Below are 26,152 nucleotides of genomic sequence, written 5' to 3' on the forward strand. Positions count from 1 at the left end.
ATGAGCGGCTCAACAAGCTCCAACGCTGGACAAGGCAAGGGACAAGGCATAAAAGTCTCTTAAGACAACTATTACACACTTCATGAGTAAGTTCAGTTGCACTTCTCACAACACTGCTATCCCAATGCCCTCCCAGGATGTCATGCCAATACAGGGACGTTTGTCCACACGTCTTAAGCCAACTCGCCAAGCACTTCAACCACCAGCACGCCGGTCTGCTTACACGCCACAGACGCAACAACCCTCTCCAGCTTGTCCACGACATTCTTCTCATGAGCCCCGGGAAAAAGCACGAAGGTCGTTAAAGAAAGCCAAAAAGGGAACTTAATCAAGTCACCCAGTCGAGCTTCAACAAGGAGGTCCTTCTGAGCACCTATTTGAAACAGTGGTTGAGCAGTAGCATGAGTCTCAGATTGAATATCAGACCATACCAGCGACAGAGGAGCAAAATGAGCATCAAGGAGACTATGAGGCTACTGAAGTTGTTGTGGTGGTATAGTACCATGGTGAGTCTAGAGTCGATGACATGCAGTGTGACGAGCAGCCGAACATGTATCAGAACACGCAAGCGGTTGAGCAGCAAGTCGACCAACCAGCTGAGGTCACTCTTGTAGATCCTGTAAATACCATCTCATCTTTGCATTGCATTGCTTTTGTTGTGATTCTCAAATCCTTCTTCAAGTTTTTCTTACACAAAGGACTGTGTAATTTGAGTTTGGGGGAGGGTTTGAGATGAAGTATGTGATGATGTTTTCTGTGATTTTTATTTCAAATTTTTGCATCATATCATGTTTGAGTCTGCATTCATCTATTTGAATAGAAAAACCATAGAAATTTGAAATTTTTTTTTGAAAATTTCTACAAAAACAGAGTGTTCATGTAGTTTGCATTTGGATATTAGGATTGAGTCTAGTGTTATTCAAATAGGGTTGTTGCATTTAGCATAGGGTTTGATGATGATTGTAACCTTGTTAGCATGCTGAATTCAATAGGATAGGATCAAGGCCCTTGTTATTAGTTCTTTGATACATGTTGATTGAACTTGAAATGTAAGACTAAACCAGGTTTTGAATTCTTGAAATTGCATTCTAGTCTTGATTGAAGCATGTTTTGAATTGACATCATTACCTATCTACCTGAACCTAATCCTGACTTGCAATTATCCTGTTATGCATTGAAGTTGAACTCATGGATACCATATAAATACTTGGATTATCTTTCTCCTTTTTACCACCCTTGTTAATCCAAGTAGTTGATTCCCAGATTTGGAACAGCTTCCCACACCCTTAACCAACCATTCTTTCAAGCCAATTGTATTCTTGAGTGTGAGGCCTTTTCCGAGTTGAGCTTGTTAGACAGTGTTAGGTTCTAGCCGACACCGACAAGAGTAGGATCCTGTGTAATTCTAGTTCACATTTTCCAGACTAGTAGGACTAGGGGAGAACCCCATTTTGGGGTTTGGGATTGGATTTGTACTGAAAAGGGTAAAGAGTATTTAGGAGGGGGAATGAGTTTTCAAGGTTTACAAGTCTAGTAAAATATGTGGGTTGTGCAATGTAAAAGAGTTATTGGTTCTGGACATAGAAAGAAAAGTTTAGACAAAGAAGAGAAAGCAAAATGCTTAAGAAGTCTAGAGTTCTAAGAAAGAAAAGAAAGAGAACCATAGTGATAAAAAAATTTCCCATTCGCTAGATTGATATGAAGTTAACTCCTCCTAAGGATAAGTGAAACGATTGAGAGAATGGGTTTAAAAAGAGTTATGGATGACCGGTAAAGATAGGACCAACTTCTGGGTTAGAAAGTTAGAGCTAAGTTTCCTTAGGACCTTTGGGTAGACGGGACACTGCTCTTGTATGTATTAATTGGTTTCAACCTTTAGCCTTCTCTTAAGCTCAACTCATCTTCGCGAGAGAACCCTGTTCTATATTGTTAAAACCACTTGCAAAGGAGACCATTTTTGTCTCTACCCCGGCACTCCAGCCAAATGAGTTTGATGACATTGCATAGTTTGATTCATGGTTCTTTGTTAATGAATGTTAAAGGGAATGATAGAAATGATGACATGTGTAGATAAGGTTCAGAATCGTTTCAGGTTGTGATGAGCTTGTCTAAAGTTTTTAAATAGAGTTCCTTCACCATGCATCATAGAACTAAAAACAAGGACCTTGATTCTAACTACTCTATTCAGCATGTTTTAGGTTCTGAGACCCCATCTTCAAACCTCTCTTCCATACTTTGTTCTTGATTGTTTGCTTGAGGACAAGCAAAGAATCAGTTTGGGGGTGTTGATATGTATATATTTTACACTCTTTCATCATGCATTTGTCATTCATTTTGTTCTCTTAACTCATTGATTTGCATTGTTTTTAGTCTCTTTTGCATAATATGCATGTCTAGGTAGTCTTTGCATTTGTATTGCATGCATCTTGCATTTTGGAGTTGTTTCAGGTGTTTTAGGAGATGTCCAAACCATCAAAAGCAAACAGGGAGCAGGAATGCAGTCCAGCGACTCGATCTACACTACTCAGCGACCCAACCTTACACGTCTTTGATCGAGTCGAGTGAAGATTTTATTTTGAGATTCAGCTTTCGACGTCTTCGTCAAAGTTGTAGAGAATTGAATCATCTTTCCAATATCTTTCCAATGTTGTTATTCAAATAGGGCTGTTGCATTTATCATGAGTTATTGCGGTTTTAGTGGATGCACGTACGTTCTGAATTCCGACTAGACCTGCACGCAAAGGAGAGCTCCCACTCGATCAGATGTTAGCAGCGGCTCGACCAAGACGTCCCATGAGGGCTCCTGAGCACCCTCAAGACGCGACTTGATCAGCAGCTCTCAGACGACACTTTTCAAGCTGCCACTCGATCGACGATTTCAAGCTGCCACTCGATCGACGTTCTCAAGGTGCCACTCGATCTACGATTTCAAGCTACCACTCAATCAACGATCTCAAGCCGCCATTTGATCAAACTTCCTAGACTCCGATTCGATCGGCACTCTCACGATGCGACTCAATCGACGCTCTTAAACCGACGTCCTGGTTTTTTTCTGAAGACGCGTCCGAGAAGAGTTCCCGAACCGACGCTCTATCTTGTCATTTTTTGTTTTAGGGATTTCCATGTTTTACTATAAATACGTTTTGTTAAGTTTTTACTCAGACATCTCATTTTTTGTTCTTTTCCTTAAGGTTTACCTAGCAACCTAAACGTTGTGAGACATTGTAATCTGATATCTTAGAGTTTATTCAGTTTTTGCATTTGATTTCTTTTATAAAGTTGTTCATCCCATTTTTATCTATCTAATAATGCTTGATTCAATATTTTCTGAGTTTGTATCGTTGATGATGATTTCTAGATCCGAGTAGTGTTAGAGTTCTTGAGGATGGGATAAATTAGGTGGAAGATCTTAGTATTTAGGGTGTTTAAGCTTAGATTTGTATAATTCCCTTCTGGACTAGAGTTAAAAATTCTAATTTCTCTCTGATCAATTGGAACTAGCTCTTAGACATTTCCACACCCAAAAGGTGTTTGATGAAATGTCTGACCAACTAGTGCCAGAGACTTATATTCCTAGCCTAAGAGATTAGTTGTCTAGGATGTTTGTTGACATAAATGAACTTGTTTGTCATGCCTGCTTGATCATGTTTCTCTAGTGAGAGATAGGTTTGGAAGTTATTAAGTCTGAGTAGCTTTTGTCAAGAGATTGGATTAGCTAAGTCGTTATGGTCATTGTCTGGGGATAGTTTGCCTGTGGCATGTTAAACACTCTATAGACTAGGAGACTCCACTGACATCAATTACTCTCATCCTTAGGACTCCTATCTTTCTGATTGTATTGCATTCCTGAGACCGTTTCTATTTTTGCTATCTAGTTCATGCTTAGAATCATTTTTGCTCTTACTTATTCATGTTCGCTTCTTGTCATGCATTTTCTTTTCTAGTTATGTAGTTCGTTTTCGTTTTACATTCTATTCATTCTAGGATTGTTAGATATAAACCCACTCTCTGAATTGGCTTGACTTGTGACACGTTGATTGCATCTTGATTGCTAGCAACATCCCATTTGGATTGACACCTTAAGTACTACAACTACATGAGGTTAATTGAACCTGCTAAGATAGACATACAAAAATCCTAGTATCAAGGTACACATGGTGCAATAAGAGGGAGGATGGGGTCATCTGAGATGTCACACTACAAGAAAAAAGGGATTTACGACTGCACTAATAGTCACTAAATAGTCGCTAATTCATTCATAACGACTAAGTTATGACTAATAACCGTTGTCGTAAATGATAGTCGGTAAGGAAATTCAGTCGTAACATAGTCGGTAAATAGCGACAATATTACGACTATGACACGTACTCGTAAAAGTAGTCGTAATTTAGTCTTTAATATTTACGACTATTTAATGACAATGTTACGATTAATAAAATGTGAACACTACTAGTTTGAGAATAGTTGTGATTTATATGTTAAATTATGCGACTCCCATGTTTGAGAATAGTTGTGATTTAGTCTTACCATGTTTTTCATCCGGCGTTGACATATCTCATAGAAAAAATGTTGCACTATCCCTGTTATCAATGGATCCCAAGTGTGTGTTTTCTAGGAAAAAAAAAAGAATTAAGTTAGTGAAAAACAACAATTAAAACCTATCTATGAATGATATATGACAGAAAACTATACCGCAAACTCAAGGAAGTATATTTCTCGTCTCTCCGGAGGCACACATGACCAATTATAGTATGGACCATCAATTTTATTTGTAAAAACCTTACTAATCTTCTGCACCAGTTCTGATTTGACATCACGAGTAAACCTCATAACATAAGAATCAAGTCAGAATCAAGCGTAATCGTAAACCATACCAAAGTCATTTAAAATCAAATAAAAAAACACATGTACTCTTCTACTTACTACTCTTCTAGTTACTACTAACTGATGAGAGACTTGGGAATGACAAAACAATAGTCAATAGTGATGTTTGTCTGCAACCGAGTTGTGTGTCATCTAAAAGGAACGAATCACGACTCTAATCTAGAAGAAAACATATGAAAACATGTACTTTTCTAGTTAGTAAGTATAACTGATGAAACACTTGAGAATGACAAAACATTTTTTTATATGAAATTTAAACGTGTTTACATACCAAGTCGTGTTAGGCTTCGGTTCCGGAGAGAGGACGGTGGTAAAAGTATGACGGTCCGACACCATAAGTATGGCGTTAAGAGCCCTCAACGTGTCCTTTTGGAGTTCCGGCAACAGTGGATCTGACAGGTCGAAGTTGTTACCTTGAGAAGAAGGATGAGTTTGAGCGTGAGAATTCTGAATTGGAGATCTTGCAGAATCATGCAAAGGATTCGATTGAACCGGAGGATTGTTTTGAACTTCTGGTAATGACCAAGTTGGTTGGTCTTCAACGCTTCGATTCCAGGAGTTCTGAAATAGGATCTGTGGTGGTGGATAGTTTCTGACCTGCGGTGCGGCTGACGTCGATAGTTGGGGGGAAACGCGTACTTGTTCTTGAGGCGTCTGAGGCGTAGGATTTTGAGCCGCTGGCGTGAACTTGTATTGAGGCGGTAGAGGGTTGACTTTTCTCACCTTGGACGAAAGGTTAGAGCCACCGGGTCTGAGAGAATCGTTGGGGACAACATTCCTATTTCGTCCAGGCTTCTTAAAAGGAGGCATCGTAAGTATCTTGTTGAGATGGCTTAGGTGAAGAGGAAGACGAAGAAAAGACAGATCGGAGATTGAGAGCCTCGGCGATTGAGAGAATCGGCGATTGAGAAAATCGGCAACGAAGAAGGATGGTGAGAAATGAAAGATTAGGGTTGTAAAATTAGGGTTAGGCCGTTTGTTATGGGCTGGACCGCGTAAATGGATTTCCAGGTTTAATTAACCCAAAATGTTTTAAACTTAGTCGCGGATGAGTTGGTGTGTAATTTTATTTTAGAAAGTTGGGCTTGTTTTGGAGTCCAAAATCTGGTCCAACACGTAATAACCATGTTTAAACCCAATATTTTGAAGTTAGTCACTTGTTTGTCGCCAATCAGTAGCCAAAATTAATTTTATAAAAAAACATATAATTTAATTTAGTTTAAAGTCAATCAAGAGGGAAAACTTATACTATGATTAGGTATTTGATTGGGCCTTCCTATGCTGACGAATGCATCCTTCCTCTTCTCAAGCTATAAGAAGTACGTACTTTAAGATGGAAAGGATTGAACTCTAACTCAGAAGTGGGTAAATTTAGTGAGTTTTGGGAGGTTAGCCTTAACACATCCAAATCTTCCAAAGTCAATGTGGTTAGCAGCCACTGTCCCGACCTTTTCTGTCACTCCTTCGTTTGAAAGGAGCTTCTCGCCGTTATAAACTCAGCTCTTTTTCCGGCTTTACTGATTATATCAGTTTAGACCTTACCTTGGGATTGGTTTTTTTCCTTTAAGGCTGACCCTTCTTATAGAAAATTGGCATCTAGAAAACAACATAAATGGACTTTCCCTGGGATTTATTTACTAAAGGGTAGTTCTTTGAGTTACAAACGCATCAATCAGATTCTGACCTGAAAAGAAATGTGATCGTATTGGAAACGTCTTCGGTTCTTTGATCCATTATGTGGTGCGAAATCTCACATAACATGTCTCATTCATATTCAAAGCAGACTGACTTCATGCTCAATCAGTAGCAAGTTTACTTCATCCCCGGGGACCGGTCCAGTAGAGGAGCGAAAACCAGGCGGCTACTCTACTGGTGCTGCTCTCTCCGTAGCCAAAATGCGCCTTTTTTTAGGGATTTTTCTAAAGATCTTGGCAAATTATTTCAAAAGAATGCAGCCATGGACGAACGAGGCTTTCATGTATCCGTTCTAGTGACAGCATTCCTACTTTTATTATCACTCCCGGTACTGGCAGGGGCAATTACCATGTTATTAACCGATCAAAACTTTAATACAACCTTTTTTGATCCCGCTGGAGGGGGAGACCCAATTTTATACCAGCATCTCTTTTGGCTCTTCGGTCATCCAAAGGTGTATATTCTCATTCTGCCTGGATTCGGTATCATAAGTCATATCGTTTCGACTTGCATGTGTTAAGCATATAGCTAGCGTTCCTTCTGAGCTAGGATCAAACTCTTCTTTTGACTATGATTGGGCCCTGCAGTGGTAGAACCTCGTGAACCGGGCGTACTGCTTCCCAACCTTCTCTTTAGATCCTGATCCTTTATTAGAGGAGATAGCTTTACTTTTTTATAAGAGCCATTTGGTCTTTGTACGTGTTATTTTGCGAGGCTGTCAGGTTGGCTTGTGAGGATGGGGAGAAAGCGGGCCGAGTTCTAAGATCACTGAGGGGAAGGTTGGTCATAAATTTGGTGAGACACGTAAACTCAGACTTTCGAGAACAAATATTGGACCGGAAAGAAACATAGTTATTAAAAGCATACTACTTAATTATATATACACTACATAATATATTGATCACTTAAAATTTACAAAACATTACTTACATATATACTTAATATAGTAAAAATTACATTTTTATTTTTAAATTAAAATTACATTTATGACTTAGCATAAATGAAGATACTAATTTTAAAAATTCAGATCTACTGATTCATATACATTTTCTTGAGCTTCACCTTCATAGGTAATTTTTCACTTTGCAACTAATTCACATATGCAGTTATAGAAAACAAAAGCTCAAGTCGAAACAATTTTCTAAGACAATAAGTATAGATATGGTAAAGCAAGCATTAAAAATTTGACATTATGGGTTAATTTTGTTTGTACCTTTGAAAATGAGAATAATATGAGAATGCCACAACATGATGCTTGTATTTATAGTTTATATGTGAAGAATGCCACAACATTAGTCGCTGTATAGTCGCCAACTTACCGACTCATAGACTGAGTCGCTACGTAGTCGCCAAATTAGCTACTTTGATGCAACTAAATTAAGTTCTTCCCATTTAGTCGTATAATGGTCGATAATCAACGACTACATTACCGACTATTGTATTTGGTCAGCATATAACGTCTGAGTTACGACTAAATTTACGCAGTGTTAACTTGGTAGCTACATCGTCGGCAAGTAGTTGGGAAAATAAGTGACTACGTATTTAGTCACCAATCGTAGTCGTAAATACCCCGTTTTCTTGTAGTGTCACTTTTACATTTCAGAGGAGGAGACGAAGCTTCACAGACCTTTTAAGTTTGTAAATGCAGTAGTGACGCACCCGGAGTACCAAAAAGAACTTGCAGACAAATGGCGAGAGTCTCCACCACTCTTTCATTCTACATCTATGATGCATAGATTCTCTATATCTTTAAAGGGACTTAAACCATTGCTGAGAAATATGGGGAAGTAAGTTGTGGGCACCATCACGAAAAGAACCAAAACGACTTATAATCTTCTCTGTGAACTGCAGCAGGCGACGATGACCAATCCCTTTTCACAAGCTGTGCGTGAGGAGGCATAAGCTTTTGCAAAATGGAGGAATTTATCAGATATTGAGGAACGTTATTTGCAACAAAAGGTCAAACTTCAGTGGCTGAAAGTTGGTGATCAAAATAATAAAGCTTTCTATGCTTCTGCAAGACTTAGAGGGTTGCAAAATAGTATTAAGGAGATCCAATGTGATGATGGGAGTGATGCCAGCTTGCAGGATCAAATCAAGCTTGAAGCAGTAAAATATTCCATATTTCCTTTCTTTTTCGCTAACAGACTATGTGGAATGGTCTCATGAGGAGCTGGAAGACATTCTAGAGTTTAAATGTGATGAGAATGACAAGACTCTACTTACTAGTGAGGTGACTAACGACGAGATTAAGAAGGTGTTATTTGCAATGCCGGTTAATATATCTCCTAGGCATGATGATTTTAATAAGGAGTTTTTTCAAAGAATCATGGTCTGTGGTGGGAGGCGATTGTGTGATTGTTGTCCAATCTTTTTTCCAGACAGTCTTTTTGCCTAAATGGGTCAACTCAACCATCTTAGCTCTAATTTCAAAGAATAAGACAGCACAAGTGATGAAAGATTATAGACTGATATCGTGTTGTAACATTCTCCACAATATCATCTCCAAGATCCTTGCAAATAGACTTAAGATACTTCTCCAAAGTTCATTTCTCCCAACCAATCTGCCTTTGTTAAGGATAGACTGTTTATGGAAAATCTCCTCTTGGCTACAGAAATCGTCAAAGATTATCACAAGGATACATCTCTCCAAGGTGTGTTATGCAAATAGACATTTCCAAAGCCTTTGACTCTGTGCACTGGAAATTCCTCCTCAACACATTGCAAGCTCGGGATTTCCGAGAGAAGTTTGTGCGTTGGATACAAATCTGTGTAACCACTGCCTCCTTCTCTATACAGGTTAATGGAGAGCTTGCCGACTATTTTGATAGCAAGAGAGGACTTCGCCTAGGCTGTTCGCTTAGTCCCTGTCTCTTTGTCATCTGTATGAATGTCCTCCCCCACAAGTTAGACAAGGCTGCAAAGGACAAAAAATTTGGTTTCAACTTGAATTGTAAGTAAATGCAACTCATTCACCTATGTTTTGCAGATGACATGATGGTCTTTGTGGATGGATAACATCGGTCCATTGAGGGTGCATTGGAGGTTTTTGATGATTTTACAATACATTATGGGTTAAGAATCAGCATTGAGAAGTATATTATCTACATGGCGGGTATCCCTCCGTATAAACGAGCAGAGATACTCTAGCTGTCCCATTTACTCATGGTCTCTTATCAGTCTGATACCTTGGTTTTTTCCTCTTAACCAAAATAATATCATCTGAGGATTATCTTCCCCTTCTGGAAAAAATACGCTCGCAAATAAGCTCATGGACTGCAAGGAAACACTCCTTTGCAGGTAGACTGCAACTCATCAGCTTTGTAATCTTTAGTACCACAAATTTCATAAAGCATGAATCACCACAATTGACAAGTTATGCTCTGCTTTCTTGTGGTATGTTCTCTCCTTGAGTTCTAAAAACGCTAAGGTCACTTGGTCCGAGGTTTGTTTGCCCAAAAATGAGGGTGGACTAGGCCTCTGATCGATAGAGGAGGCAAACATAGTCACTGTTTTAAAGTTTATTTGGCGAATCCTCTCAGCTAAAGACTCCTTATGGGTGAAGTGGGTGAAGCGACATCTCATCCGCATTGGCTCCTTGTGGTATGAGAAAGGTGGCTCCTCTTCTGGTTCTTGGATTTGGAGGAAACTCCTCAAATATAGAGACAGAGCAAAACAGTTTTATCGGTTCTAGGTGAAAAATGGAAGTTCCACCACTTTTGGGTTTGATGATTGGAGTCCTTTGGGTTGCATTTATGACAAACTTGGCGATAGAGGTCCTATACATCTCGGAATCCCGCAATCAAGCTTTGTGGCTGATGCGATGAATATGACCAAGCGGAGGATGCATAGACAACATTTGCTTAATCAATTTGAAGAGGGGATACATAATTGTCAACTTTCACGTGTTCCGGGGGAACAAGATGTGGCACTTTGGAAAGGAAAGAATGATTGTTACCTTGGTAAGTTCATGACAAAGGATACCTGGTCTCTAATTCGCGAAGCCAAACCAGTCATGGAGAGTCACAAAGCCATCTAGTTTCCCTTTGTGACGCTGAAGTTTTCTTTCATCACCTGGTTAGTGGTAAAAAACAGAGTATCCACAGGGGAGAGAATGCAGGCCTCGAACCAAAATGTAAACACGAGTTGTATCTTATGTAGTCATCCGCTGAAAACAACAGAGCACTTGTTCTTCCAATGCCCATATTCACAAAAGGTGTGGGACGAGCTAGTTAAGGGGATTCTCACAGACAACAAATTGGCTAGAGGTAGTGACTTTACTCGCTGGCAACGAGTTGGATAAATCTAAAAAGTTCTCATGGGTTACATATTTCAGAATACGATCCACTCTTTGTGGAGGGAGAGAAATGATCGGCGACATGGAGAGAACCCATCTATGATGGATAAGTTTTTTAAACTAATTATAAAAACGTCCACAACCGACTAAGTACAATCGGAAGGGGGTCATAGTATTCAAGCCTGGTTTGGTGCAAGAGATCGGAAGAGGTGTTGCCTTATCAAGAGATCGTTTTCAGTTCATTTTCAAGTATGAAGAAGATACAAACGAGATCTTAAAGACTGGGGTGTGGACTCAAGATGATTGGGGAGTAGTTATGGAAAGATGGGTTGAAGATCCTCCTGCTAATTATCTAATGTTTCTACTGGTGTGGATTAGGCTTCGTAATTTACTATTGAATCATTATACAAAGGATACTATTAGAGAAATTTCTGGATGCGTAGGTGATGTAAGAACCGGAGCTGAATTACCGACTGTAGCAGTGGCTAAAGTACTACGTGACAGACTTCTTGATGTACAACCTAACGAACTTCCTGATAGACTGCCTGAAATACTTTTTGGAGAGAACCAGCGTGTACTAGTTCAGGAGAACTATGATATCCTTCCGATATGTGCAAGAGTCACAAACAAACATACTTTGGAGTTGACCACTGGAACTAGAAGTGATGCGGACCTTCAACGGACTGAAAGATCATATCGTTGGAATGAGACCGTTGCACTCTTTTTCCCTTGTCTAGGGTTTTTCCCACCGGGTTTACGTAGAAAGGTTTTTAATGAGGCAACATCCTTCCATATACCTTCCTACACATATTCTATGGAAGATGATCAAAGAAAGCCACCCTTGTTTCGAGCTAGTTCACGACATGGTTCATGGAGCCTTTCTGCAAGTCAATTATCACTCAAAATGGATCTTTCTATAAATGGCTCAAACCAAAGCATCCCTTGGCGTCCTAGAGAGCTTCTATATCACTTGGAGACTTCACCACACATCTTAGGATGCACCCCACCTCACTTGATTAGGCAGATCAAGTTAAAGTGCAACTTTCCTTATTTGGATATGTTTGTCTTTATGACACAACAGACTTTTCCTTATTCAATGTTGCGCCTTTGTGAGACTCTCAAGACCATCCAGAAGCTTCCTAGAATGTATCTAGATGTCCCAAGAAACCACAACTTCGGCTCCAAGTTATCAAGACTCAAGGTGCATCACAACTTTCCCAATTTGGCCGATCTCATTCAATTCCCAAAGACCATAATTATCATTAATTGTTGAGATTTCTTTCTTTATTTCAGCATATAGATGTTGTACTTGAGCCTCTATATAAGCTCTATCAGCTTTTACTTTTCAAGACATGTTTTTGAATAATAAGAAATTTCAGTTTGCTTCAACACTTTGTGTTCTGAATCAAATCATTGTTCTTGCGAGTTCTAGGTAGTTTGTGGAATCAAACAACTTAGGTTTCGTGTAGAGTCTCTGATCCTTGCGAGGAATAGCCCTTGGATCATATTCTCTAGCCCTCGGTGTTGTGGAATCAGCATCAAACCGGTTACTCTCCATCAGATCGCTTCCGCCAACCTTCTAAGTCTTTGAGTCTGTGAGTCTTGTCTTGGTGGATTTTGAAGCTTGTATCATTGGTATCAGAGCTTAAACGCTCCTATCTTACCAGGTTATTTCGTTCCTTCTTTTGTTTTTATTCTTTTTCAGTTCAGTTTCAAAATTTCTTACAAAAAAAAAAAACCATAAAAAAGTCTGTTTTCGTCTGTTTTATTGTTTGAATTTTATAAAATTGAAAAAAAACTCATAAAAATTATTTTCTTTCTGTTTTAGCTTATTTAAAGTCTTAAAAACCCATAAAAATTTTTGTTGCTATTTCTTATTTGAATTCTGTTCCGATCTGTCTCAGTTTTTGTTGTTTGGCTTGCTTAGTTCGGATATCTATTGATTTCTCTTGTTTATCTTTGAATTTTGCAAGGAACTATGGGTGACGAAAATCCTATCACACTAGAGACCATCATGACTACGCTCACCACCATGAACGTCAACATGATAACCATGTCAACACAGCTCACCCAACTGGGGCAAATGAATCAGAATGCACCACCACTCGGCCAAGGAAGGAACCTGCAGCCTGAAGTTCAAGGAGGCAACTATGATCCTCATCAAGAAGAGGAACCACCAGACTTACAACCTCAACATCACCACGTGGCCTTTGATCAACCCAATCGAAGAGCTCAAGGAGACCGAAACCGTGTTCGGGAAGATGAGAGAAACCTACCACCTGAAGTGAAGCTCACTGCACCTACCTTTGCGTGAAAAATTGATCCCTCAGCTTACTTGGAATGGGAAAAAAGGATGGAGCACCTCTTTGAGTATTATCACTACACGGAGCCAAAGAAGATAGCCCTAGCTGTTGCAATTCTCACGGATCATGCCCTAGCATGGTGGGACAGAGATGTAGCTGAGAAGAGGAGGCTTAGATACCAACAAATCACACGCTGGCCTGACATGAAGCTTGAGCTTCGCAAAAGGTATGTACCACCTCATTACCACCGTGATTTACTAAAACAATTTCGTGCTTTGTTTCAGGGATCTAGGAGTGTAGAAGAGTATTATGAGGAATTTGAACTCATAAGAAGCTGTCTCGAGCTTGAGGAGACCGAGGAGTCTCTCATGTCCCAGTTTGTAGATGGTCTCCAAGATCGTATACAGCGCAAAGTGGAGACGCAGCCCTACCACTCCTTACAAGAAGTTCTACACCTCGCTATGCAACGTGAGCAACAAATCAAAAAGAAGATAAACCCTCGGACTAAAGCCAAAGACACCTCGTGGAGCCAGCCACAACCCACAACGGTTCAAGCACCACCTCTGCAAACTATAGACAAGGGAAAATCCATTGTTGTTGATTCTCATTTCAAATCAAATGTTCACCGTGCTGAACAAGGTAAGTCCTCTAACCCTCAAAGATCACATGAAATAATTTGTTATAAATGCCAAGGCATGGGACATGTGGCAAAAGAGTACCCCAACAAGCGAGTCATGGTGATCATCACCGACGGTTATGAATCACAAGATGAAGTCGATCTAGTGCAAGCCGATGCAACCACCATCTACGCTGATGAAGGCGAGCTGCTAGTCATACAAAGAGTACTCTCAGCCCAACAAACAACAAATGAGCCCGAACAAAGAGAAAACTTGTTTCATTCTCGTTGCACCATCAAAGACAAGGTATGTCACTTAATTGTGGATAGTGGTTCCTGCACTAATATTGCTAGTGTTACTATTATTGAGAAGCTAGGAATCAACACCACTAATCACCTGAGGCCATATAAGGTCAAATGGCTTAATGACAAAGAGGAGATAAAAGTGTCAAAACAAGTCGAAGTGCCATTCTCTATCGGAAAATACCAAGATCAAGTCTTGTGTGATGTTGCACCCATGCAAGCTGGGCATGTTCTACTTGGTAGACCTTGGCAATATGATCGTGATGTCCAACCTAACAGGCGTACCAATCACTATTCCTTTTGCCTCAACAACCGCAAGTTTACTCTTGCTCCATTAGACCAAAAAGAAGTTTGTGCAATGCAAGCAAAATCAAAGGTATGCGCTAATACACGGTTCAGTTGCTATGTTGATAAGTCCTATTTTCATCCAATCACGGATATGACGTATTTGTCTTTGCCAAAAGACCCACTTTCAGATTTTGGAGCTAAAAAGGAGCAAATTAGAACACCCCATGGTGTATCTATCACGGTGAACCACATGCCTACACTAGAGCTGAATGCTACAAAAGGATTCTACCACTCAATTCTGCTCAAAGATGAACCACCTGATGCACCAATCCGCCATCAAACAAAGAAATACCAAGGTAAGACTTTAGAGTCCCAAAACCGCATGAAAGCTAACTTGCTTTCTCTTGGTGCAGATAAAATAGTTTCGAGGTTTAAACTCATTCAAGGGGGAGGGGATGATGTAAGAACAGGAGCTCAATTACCGGCTGTAGCAGTGGCTGAAGTACTACGTGACAGACTTCTTGATGTACAACCTTACGAACTTCCTGATAGACTGCCTGAAATACTTTTTGGAGGGAACCAGCTTGTACCAGTTCAAGAGAACTATGATATCCTTCCGATATGTGCAAGAGTAAAAAACAAACATACTTTGGAGCTGACCACTGGAACTAGAAGTGATGCGGACCTTCAACGGACTGAAAGATCATATCGTTGGAATGAGACCGTTGCACTCTTTTTCCCTTGTCTAGGGTTTTTCCCACCGGGTTTACGTAGAAAGGTTTTTAATGAGGCAACATCCTTCCATATACCTTCCTACACATATTCTATGGAAGATGATCAAAGAAAGCCACCCTTGTTTCGAGCTAGTTCACGACATGGTTCATGGAGCCTTTCTGCATGTCAATTATCACTCAAAATGGATCTTTCTATAAATGGCTCAAACCAAAGCATCCCTTGGCGTCCTGGAGAGCTTCTATATCACTTGGAGACTTCACCACACATCTTAGGATGCACCCCACCTCACTTGATTAGGCAGATCAAGTTAAAGTGCAACTTTCCTTATTTGGATCTGTTTGTCTTTATGACACAACAGACTTTTCCTTATTCAATGTTGCGCCTTTGTGAGACTCTCAAGACCATCCAGAAGCTTCCTAGAATGTATCTAGATGTCCCAAGAAACCACAACTTCGGCTCCAAGTTATCAAGACTCAAGGTGCATCACAACTTTCCCAATTTGGCCGATCTCATTCAATTCCCAAAGACCATAATTATCATTAATTGTTGAGATTTCTTTCTTTATTTCAGCATATAGATGTTGTACTTGAGCCTCTATATAAGCTCTATCAGCTTTTACTTTTCAAGACATGTTTTTGAATAATAAGAAATTTCAGTTTGCTTCAACACTTTGTGTTCTGAATCAAATCATTGTTCTTGCGAGTTCTAGGTAGTTTGTGGAATCAAACAACTTAGGTTTCGTGTAGAGTCTCTGATCCTTGCGAGGAATAGCCCTTGGATCATATTCTCTAGCCCTCGGTGTTGTGGAATCAGCATCAAACCGGTTACTCTCCATCAGATCGCTTCCGCCAAGCTTCTAAGTCTTTGAGTCCGAGAGTCTTGTCTTGGTGGATTCCGAGGCTTGTATCAGTAGGTAAAGTAATTGAGTTTCCTTTTGATGAGGAAGAGGCACAAAGCAAGGATTATATTCATGTTCAAATCTTACTTGATGATTCTAAAGGGTTAAAAAACTTCAAAGAACTTCAACTTCCTAATGGATCGCTAGTCAAGATTTGAATAGATTACAAGAGAATTCACAAACGATGCTTTCAGTGCCAAAGATTGACTCCTAATAAGAGTAGGTGTCCTTTTGTTCAGTTAGCAATTGAACCTCAACATGTGGTTGTTACTCCCGATTCTTGAAAGGTGCTAAATATAGGTAAGGAGTTGGATCTTCAGGGTAAAGATATCACAGTTGCAGATTGTAACCCACATAAACTTCTAACTGATGCAATCAAAGCCGACTTGATGATTCCGAAGAAATCGATTGCTGAAACTCCACTTCAAAGCTTGTCTCAAAGTAATTCCTTTTACTGCTCTCAATCAGCCTTTTTTTGGGTGATTTGGAGGCTTCCTCCTCAAAGAGTTTGCACCAGATGTTACCTTCTTCTAAAGACCTCGATCTTGGTTAAAAAATACCAAAGATCAAAAAGGGAAAAATCTGAAAACGCTTGATACGGTTCTGAATAAAAAAGGTGGAACACAATGCAAACAATTGAATTCAAGATCAAGGGAATGGATTGGCCAAAAGTCTAGAGAGACAAGAATTCGGTAGTTCCAGGTGAACTGCTGCAAGATCAATAGGGATTTTGAGTTGAAATTGTCAAGGGCTGGAGAATTCCTGGACAATTCTACATCTCAAGGAAATGAGAAAGGCTCATTTTCCTGATATTCTATTCCTCATGGAGACGAAGAACTCAAGTGTTCTTTTGAAAAAATTTCAAGGTTGGTTAAGCTATAGTAACCTTAAAACTGTTGAACAAATAGGAACTAGTGGTGGGTTAGCAATGTTCTGGAAAGATAGTATAGATATAGAGTTTCTGTTTGTTGATAAAAATGTTATAGATACGAAATTTTCTAATGGTGTTAAGGTTTGGTTTATTTCTTGGGTGTATGTTACTGGTCTCAGGTCCTTAGTTTGGGATAAAATTACAGGTTTTGGTATGTCTAGATCAGAAGCTTGGTGTATGATTGGAGATTTTAACGCTATATTATCTTGTAAGGATAAACTAGGAGGGCCATTGAGGGATCTCAGTTCTTTTCACCCTTTGCAAGAGTTTTTGGCAAACTGTGATTTAGCTGAACTCGGTAGTTCTGGAAATGGTTTCACTTGGGGTGGGGTTAGAAATAAACAGTGGATTCAGTGTAAACTTGACTGTTGCTTTGGGAACCCGGCCTGGTTTTCTATGTTTCCAAGTAGTCATCATTGGTTTCTTGAGAAGTTAAGATCTAGTCATAATCCGGTTTTGGTTAAATTTACATGTGATAAGGAGTTATTCAAGAGGCAATTTTGGTTTGACAAAATGTGGGCAGAGGATCCTTCTTTTATGGAAGTAATTCAGAAAGCTTGGAATGAGAAGAGATCTAGGGACATCAACAATTCTGTTATGATAAGATTTGATAACTGCAGAAAGGCTATTGGCAATTGGAAGAAAAGAGTGTGGTGTAGATCAGAGATTAGAATCAAAAGATTGCAAAAAGAGCTGGCAACACAAGATGCCTACTTCCTATATATTTCCTTCCAAGGTTTCCATATATTTCTATCACTTTTCTCTTTTTTTCCTTCCCTTTCCTTTTCTTCCGTTGTAGAATGACTTGCAATACATGGTTTTGGACAGAGATGACCTAGAACTGTTTATTCCTCATGAGAATTATGCTGGTATGTTAGCTCGGAACCGTGTTAGCTTGATTGGGAGACCCCTTAACCCCAGAGAGCAAGACCTTCGACATGTGATCTTTTCCTTACCTCACCTCTGGGGCATAGTATCGCGGGTTCATGGTCGGGTATTAGATGACAGTTATGTCCAATTCTTATTATGTTCAGAGGCTGATCTGTTTAACGTTCTACGAATGGGACCTTGGGTGATTGATAACTGGTTTGTCGCTTTGCAAAGGTGGGAAGACTTCCCTGAGCTAGATTTCTGACTAGTATTGATCTTTGGATCCAAATACGAGGTATACCTTTGCATTATGTTTCAGAAGCAACTGTTAGGTTTATTGCCAAAACTCTTGGGGAGGTTGTTCATCTGGATTTCAATGAAGAGACTACTTCGCAAATTTCTTTTATAAGAGTAAAGATAGGCATTGGAATCACTGACCGTCTGCGTTTTTTGAGAAAAGTCAGATTTGAATCAGGTGAAAAGGCCATGATAGGGTTTGAGTATGAAAAACTCAAGAGGATTTGTACTAACTGTTCTCGCAACAACAACCATCAATGGTATAAACTATGCTGGTGAGTCAAGGTTATTACAACAAACATAAAAACAGAGAAACTTTAGATTACAAAGACGTTAATAGAACTATTGGATGATGGGAGAGTAAGCTCAACTCCAAATCATGCACATCAAGACCAAGAAATCAATGAAGATCATTAGAATTGGTCTTAAAGCATACATCATAAGCTTAAAATGTGAAAGTTGCTTACTTATCACCTCATCATCATCAAAAAGATTGCAGTCAAAGGTCTTCATGAGTTTCCTCTATGACCTTACTTCTTCATCTATTAAGCAGCCCATACACCAAAAGGTGTAACAAAAGCATCCACTTTCTTGAACTGAAAAGTGAGAGTTATTGTCTAAGCCAAACAAAAAACCTAAATCAAAAGGAGAAACCTCAGAGACAACGAGACTGATCAATCTATGAGATTAAGAAACATTATTCGGTTTTCATAGAGATTATGCTCAGTCGGATAAAACCAAACTTCGGAACCCTTTCTACGTTGGCGAGTGTTTCTCTCTATCTCTAACTAAATTTGTTTCCCTTTCTTGCGTTTAGAACACACTCCACTTTCATAATTAACCTTTTCTTTCCTCCTGAGAACTTCCTTAGCTTTTGATGAGGTACCGAAACAGTCTGAGCTTGAAGAAAGTCTAGTTCTGTGAGGATAAGCAGCTAAGAATTCCTCCAGATTAATTCCAATGGTAGTAGGTCTTGGAGGTTGTGAGATAAGAGAGAAGGAGGAGAGCTCAGAACTAAGAGATGAAGGCTTCTCGTCCAGGAAGCTGTAAACGTTAGAGCCCTTTCCTTCTTCAAAAACATGGGCTACTGGAACATCAAGGGTGTCATCATGACAAACTGGTGTGGAACAAGATACGGACAGTGGGAGGAATCATGGTTGATGCGAGAACAGTTAGTACAAATCCTCTTGAGTTTTTCATACTCAAACCCTATCATGGCCTTTTCACCTAATTCAAATCTGATTTTTCTCAAAAAACGCAGAGGGTCAGTGATTCCAATACCTATCTTTACTCTTATAAAAGCAATTTGCGAAGTAGTCTCTTCATTGAAATCCAGATGAACAACCTCCCCAAGAGTTTTGGCAATAAACCTAACAATTGCTTCTGAAACATAAGGCAAAGGTATACTTCGTATTTGGATCCAAAGATCAATACTAGTCAGAAATCCAGCTTAGGGAAGTCTTCCCACCTTTGCAAAGCGACAAACCAGTTATCAATCACCCAAGGTCCCATTCGTAGAACGTTAAACAGACCAGCCTCTGAACATAATAAGAATTTGACATAACTGTCATCTAATACCCGACCATGAACCCGCGATGCTATGCCCTAGAGGTGAGGTAAGGAAAAGATCACACGTCGAAAGTCTTGTTCTCTGGGGTTAAGGGGTCTCCCAATCAAGTTAACACGGTTCCGAGCTAACATACCAGCATAATTCTCATGAGAAATAAACAGTTCTAGGTCATCTCTGTCCAAAATCATGTATTGCAAGTCATTCCACTAGGTTGTTGCGAGAACAGTTAGTACAACTCACACCACATGATTCCTCCGACTGCCCGTATGAAACATACTTTGGAGAAAAAAAAACATGAAAAAACATTTTTGCATCCAAATGCTTTAAGTGTTGTTGATAAATAAAGAGATACAAAAGTCCAAACTGCACTTTACAGACGTCAAAGACTTGGAAATATTTTTTCTCTTTGAAGTTTTTCTTGGTGGAATAACCTAAATTAACCCTAACTGTATCGTATATGTACGGAGTTGCCATTTATGATACAGACAACAAGATCACGGGCTCCAAGTAAATTGTGATCTCTGTGTATGAATCTTATCTTGATTATTATAAGTGAATCATGTGGTGTGGCAACAACGTACGTATCTCCAACTTTGTTTGTTCGGTTAACCAAAATAATGTTGGAATAACATAAAAACATTGCATGAGTAATGACACAATAAGATTCCTGATCGGTTGTACACATTTTGTAAGATACCAAGTTGACAACCTCTATTGCAACTTTCCAGGATTAAAAATGTCCTATAATATATGACGTTAGACATAGAATTATTTCTTGAAATGATTAATTATTTGTGTTGGACATGTTAAGGGAAAAGAGGAGAAAGAGGGTCGTTGAGGCTCACTGTGAGCCGCTCACACATGCATCAGCCTTTTGTCATCTTTGATTATTCTTCGAGTATAATGAATTTTAAATTCTGAAATGAAAATGATCCTTTCAAAATATTACAGCTGACTCGAAGTAGTTTGTTATTATTTTCCTGATTCATTGCAAAGATTATTTTATCTTTGTCATCACTCCATTTCACAAATATATATATTTTTCTTATAAAAAGTGGTAATTATTTTATACTTTTAAAAATTAAAATTTTGAAATAATTTATATAATTATTTTAAGTTATTAATTAGAAAAACTGATTTAATGTATTAATTAAGAGTGTAACAAATTATTTACAAACTTTTTAATATTTATTTAAAGTGGTGGAAGAATACTCTTTATGAAAGATATATATTATAAGCTGATCCAAATTACCCCGTAAATCATTTATAAATCATCTACCAATAAGTTTCTTATCCAAACCAGAGATAGAAACACTTACTAAAACAAATATGAAACCCAATGTAATATGTATTAGTATATTTTATAATAACAATTTCTCACCCAATTGTATGTATTCGTAGTTATCCGCATCATGTTTTGTTTTGTATGTAAACAATTTCCCACTCAATTGACTCTTTTGAACTAATTTTTTATTGGTAAAAAAAAAATTCAATGTCAAATTTGCCACGGTCGTCAATCTAGTATTCGTAACTATTACTCCAAAACGTATTAAAATTTAAAACACTCGGAAGGTTGTTTTTTTTTTGTCAACCATTGGGCCACAACTGACCTGCCCATTAGCTAAATTCCTACATTCGTAGGAACGGGGACTCGATCTCGGAAGATTGTTTCTTAATTAACTTTTTCAATTGGATTATTTAATCAGCTATTTTTAGTCTATTTATTAAAGAAAAGTAAGATAAAAATAGATTCAAAATTTAGTCACTCAATCACAAATAACCACTCCATTGGAATAATATCCAAATTCAAAACAGTCAAAGATATATTCTTCAAAATGTTGAAATGTATGTACCTACTAATAATGTGAAATGGCCATGCAATTTGTCATCTGGTCAATTTTTTCTTTATTTAGTGTGTGGTGTGTCCATCAAAGTGCTGGGCCATCTATTAGTTCCTTAAAACTTGTAAAAAGGGTTTATAATTTAAAGAAATACCAAAGAAAAATATAATTGAGTGGTACTGGTATCTCTTCATCTTTTCATAAATATTTAGAATTTATTTGATTTTGGGCAAAAGACAAAATATTTTCTTTCCAACTTGTAGGAGATCTGGCCTCATCTCATGCTTCCATCTTTTTGAAAATAATCTAAATTACCCTTACCTTTTCCACTTATGTACGGAGTTTATCATTCGATGCCTGATGGTATCGACAACACAATCACGATTTCCGACTTCCGAGTAATTTGTGCGAATCATGTTTGTTAATATAATAATAGAATCCTCCGAATCTTTAGTTGCGGTAACAAGAAGTACGTACGAACACCTCCATATTCGTTGAGTTGAAATAATCAAACATTATTTCATGTGGTGTACAAATGATAGTTGAGATTCGTGAACAAGTTGTTTAAAGTTTGTAAAACACAAACAAAAAAAAAAGTTTGTAACTTCCGCTGCAACTTGCAAGCATTTTAAAATTTTAAGTCTAAAATAAGTGATGTAAGACATATAATTTATTTACATAAATAATTAATTATTTGCGTCAGAGATTAGTTGAGGCTATCAGAGAAGTTAGCCAATAAGCTTCAACTTAGTTTTATCAAATTGTTAGTGTTTCTAGAAAAGTGATACTTGTATTACCCTATCGCGTTGGTTTTAGACTTTTTAGCTATTCAAAGCAATAAGCGTAAGCTAATATCAAAAGTCCAAACTAAAAAAATGGTCAGCTTTTTTACTTAGTCCATTCTTCACATTCCTAATTTCTATACTTAATAATGCAGCAAAGTAATGATCATACATTTTGAAAAAAGCGTTATCAAAACTCCAAAGAGAACACAAATGACCTTATAGATATTAAATTGTCACAACCCACGAAACTGTACATCTAAAAACATTACTGCAATGCAAAAAAAAAAAATATCCAAAACAATATTAAGTTTTTTAAAACACCGTTAATAATACTCTAGAAAATGATAATAAAAATCCAAAATCAAACCGGAGTAGGAGTAGTATTAGCACCAGAAGGGGAAGGAGATCGTGGCTCAACTCTCCTAAGTTGAATGGCTTTGTGAGACTCATCATCATCAAAGTACATATAAGCAAAACCACCATGCCTGGTCATATCCATACCGGCCATCTCATCCTCCGATGATATTCGCAACAGTTTCATTTTCTTGAGAATGAAGAAGAGTGTCCCCATGGTCGCACTCACCCAACCCGTGATCACAAGTATTTGAATCAGCTGAGCTGCAAGTAGCTTTCCTCCTCCGCCCATAAACAAACCGTGTGGCCTTCCAGGTTTGTTGCCATAAATCTGGTTCAAGTACTTTTCTTGAGCGAAAAGAGCCGTGAATATTAGCCCCCACGCGCCACAACCTCCGTGTAACTGAGCTGCCTCTAGCGGGTCATCGTACTTGAGCTTCTCCGCGAGCTTGTTGCATCCGAGGAGGACAAGGGCGGCCACGAACCCACAGATGATCGCTGCCCACGGCTCTACGACGGAACAGCCACCGGTTATTGCTGCAAACCCTCCAAGGAGGCCGTTGCATACGTCAGTGACGTTCCAATGACCCGAGAGTAGACGTTTTCCAAACAGGGTTGTAAGAGCTGCGGTGCAGCCGGCTAAGGTGGTCGTGACGGCCGTCCTTCCGACAGCGCTCCACTGGCCGTTATATGTCCCTGTTTCGTATGTGACGAGGATCTTGTTGAAGGAACCAGGGTTGAATCCGTACCATCCGAACCAGAGTAGGAATGTTCCAAGGACAACAAGTGACGCCGAGTGGCCACGAAGGGCTATGGCACGTCCACCGTTGTCGAACCTGCCGAGTCGTGGACCTTCTATAAAAGCACCCCAGAGTCCAGCGATACCTCCGACCATATGAACAACGCCAGAGCCAGCGAAATCGATTGCTCCGGTGCCGAAAAGCAAATCTCCATCGGTACGGAACGGGCTAGCCCATCCGTCAACTGACCAGAACCAGTGAGAGACGACCGGGTAAACAAACCCGGTTAAGAAAGATGAATAGATTAGGTAAGCCACGAACTGAGTCCTTTCAGCGATCGAGCCACTTGTGATTCCAGCAGCGGCTATAGCAAAGGCCCATTGGTAGAGGAAATTGGAGTAATCAGCAGAGGCCGTGGGGATGTCATTAAGACCAAAGAAGTGTTTACCGATGAATCCATTGGAGGGAGATCCAAAGGCAAAGGCGTAACCAAACAGATAGTAGAAGAGACCACCGGCTGCAGCATCAAGAACGTTGGTAAGCATGATGTTCATAGTATTCTTGGCTCTCACGGAACCAGCACAGAGCATAGCGAAACCAAGCTGCATAGAGAAGACAAGGTAGGCTGAGAAGAGGAGGTATGTGTTGTCTATGGCAAAAGCGGCGTCGATGAATTTGTTGTTCACGTCGCCTAGCTGGCTGCAGATGTAATTGGCCGCCGCCGTGGCATTAGGACCCAACAGGACGGCAAGTTCGGTCGCCGAGCAAGTTATAGCTTCCGACATGTTGTGAGATCAGAGAGAGAAGATGAAACAGAGAGGCTGTGAATGGAAGTGGTTTTAATTCTCTGTTTATATAAAAGGAGGAAGCTAAAGAGGTCTAGGGTTGACTTTTCAATTTACAGCCTGACGAAATTTTTTATTTGTACTAAAGTCTATAAGTTTTGTTTGCTAGTAGTAGTACATGTGAATCGAAAATAATGAAGGAAAAAAAAAATACATATAGGGGTGTAAAATACTAAAATGTATCATCTAATAAATCGGTGTAGATAAGATCTGTGTGTTCGGAAAAAAAATTCTATCACATCCAAATAATTAAATAAAAAGAAATTACATAGATATTGTCTATAAATAATTAAATATAGGTATTTTTCTTCGGATTTTATTATATATGGAGAGTGAAATTTCTTTTTTTTTTGTTTTTTTTTGTCAACATCATTTTTTTTTCTTGGTCAAGCGAAATTTATTACTATCTCTTATGAACATAAAAAAAAGTGTCAATTTGACCAGGTATTATTTGGTTTTTAAAAGTCTTTGCTTTAAGTAATAACAGTATATTAAAATGGGTATTTCTATTGTGAGTTACGAACTGATTATTTATTTTTTTGAGTATTTAGAATTCATTAATACGATATTAATTGCTAATTCTGGATATACCAATCTGGTTGTTGCTGTTGGTACAATATATTTACTTTACCATTTTGTGATATACCAATCTGTTGACAAAAAAAAACTAATTAATTTATTAAATATAAAGTTTTCATTCAGGTAAGGTATTTATCCTAAAACATGTTTGGAATCTTTAAAGTATCAACAATTGATTCAGTTGATCAACGTGTATTTGGATTCAGAGGTCGGGAGTATAAATTACGGTTGGGAAGAAATTATTTATATGTTCTAGTTTTGGATTTGAAAAGATTTACGACTCAAAGATCCTTCATACAAAAAAAAAAAAAAAATCGTAAAGAAATTTCTTCCCAACCGTAATTATGAAAAGAAATTGTGTTTTAGTTTTTTAGATTATATTTTTTTTTGTTTTTTAAAAAATTATATAATTTTAAGTTTTTAGTGTTTACTTTATTATAATTTTGAATTTTAATATTTATTTATTTTTTAAAAATATATTAAAATGACCTCCAACGTAAGTTTGCCTTAAACCCTGATATATCTGGGCACGGCACAGAGTAGGTTTATATATGCTATAATAGATAAGTAAGTTTATATATTCTATAATCCCATCTGTTTTATATATCATTTGGATGTGATTCTAAGTTGTTAACTTAGAAAAAATTTGGAAAAAAATCCATAAAATTAATAAAATTTAAACCGTTTGACCAAAAACATTTCCCCATATTAACTATAATTTGTACACATGTTTTACTATCTTTAAATCGCGAGTAGATTATATTGTAGAATATATAAATTACAAATTTTTGAATCTATGCAATAGATTTGAATATTTTTCTTTCAAATCTGATTAGACTAAAATTTAGAAGAAGCGGATTCATACACGTTATTTTGCTCTTTCATACTCTCTCTATATATACTATTAGAAAGTTACTTTGAAGCGATTAATAAACATAGACAATAAGATCAAAATGTTAAAATAGTAGTGAAATAAAGTTGATTCTAACATGTCTAGAGTTAGTAAGCAAATATTGACCAGGGAATCTGCATCATCGGGTTTGGACTTTTCCAACTGTGAAAAAGATACCCACTGTCCACTGGTATATTCTTTTCAATAAAACTTTTGAGTGAAGTTCACACGAAAACTTATTAGCAATTGTTGATGGGCCTTTAGCTAGAAAAGCTTGAAAAGCATCTACACACTTTATATTTTTCCTTTGTATCAATATTATCTTTTGAATTTCCAAATACATTTCTAGAATAAATAAATTAATATTGGGAAGAAACGAAAACCATGTGTGATTTATATAAGTTGGTGGTTAAGAAATTAACGTTTGGG

The 26,152-nt window shown here is 38.3% G+C and overlaps 1 protein-coding gene and 2 pseudogenes across 1 annotated transcript; all 3 read right to left on the reverse strand.

Moving 5' to 3' along the window:
• Positions 1–4,662: 4,662 nt before the first annotated feature.
• Positions 4,663–5,694, reverse strand: LOC109127311 (uncharacterized; annotated as a pseudogene).
• Positions 5,695–18,662: 12,968 nt separating this feature from the next.
• Positions 18,663–20,161, reverse strand: LOC104728136 (uncharacterized protein At4g02000-like; annotated as a pseudogene).
• A 2,352-nt stretch (positions 20,162–22,513) lies between these two features.
• On the reverse strand, positions 22,514–24,453 carry LOC104723849 (ammonium transporter 1 member 1). The gene has a single exon (XM_010442269.3). The coding sequence runs from the start codon at positions 24,190–24,192 to the stop codon at positions 22,675–22,677; it is 1,518 nt and encodes a 505-aa protein (XP_010440571.2). The 5' UTR covers positions 24,193–24,453; the 3' UTR covers positions 22,514–22,674.
• Positions 24,454–26,152: the final 1,699 nt, after the last annotated feature.

This window comes from Camelina sativa, chromosome 11 (genome assembly GCF_030686135.1).
Source record: "Camelina sativa cultivar CO46 ecotype springtype chromosome 11, ASM3068613v1".
Lineage (NCBI taxonomy): Eukaryota > Viridiplantae > Streptophyta > Magnoliopsida > Brassicales > Brassicaceae > Camelina > Camelina sativa.

Excerpts from the sequence above, each read along its gene's own strand:
- LOC104723849 (XM_010442269.3), bottom strand. The coding sequence starts at position 24,192 with ATGTCGGAAGCTATAACTTGCTCGGCGACCGAACTTGCCGTCCTGTTG.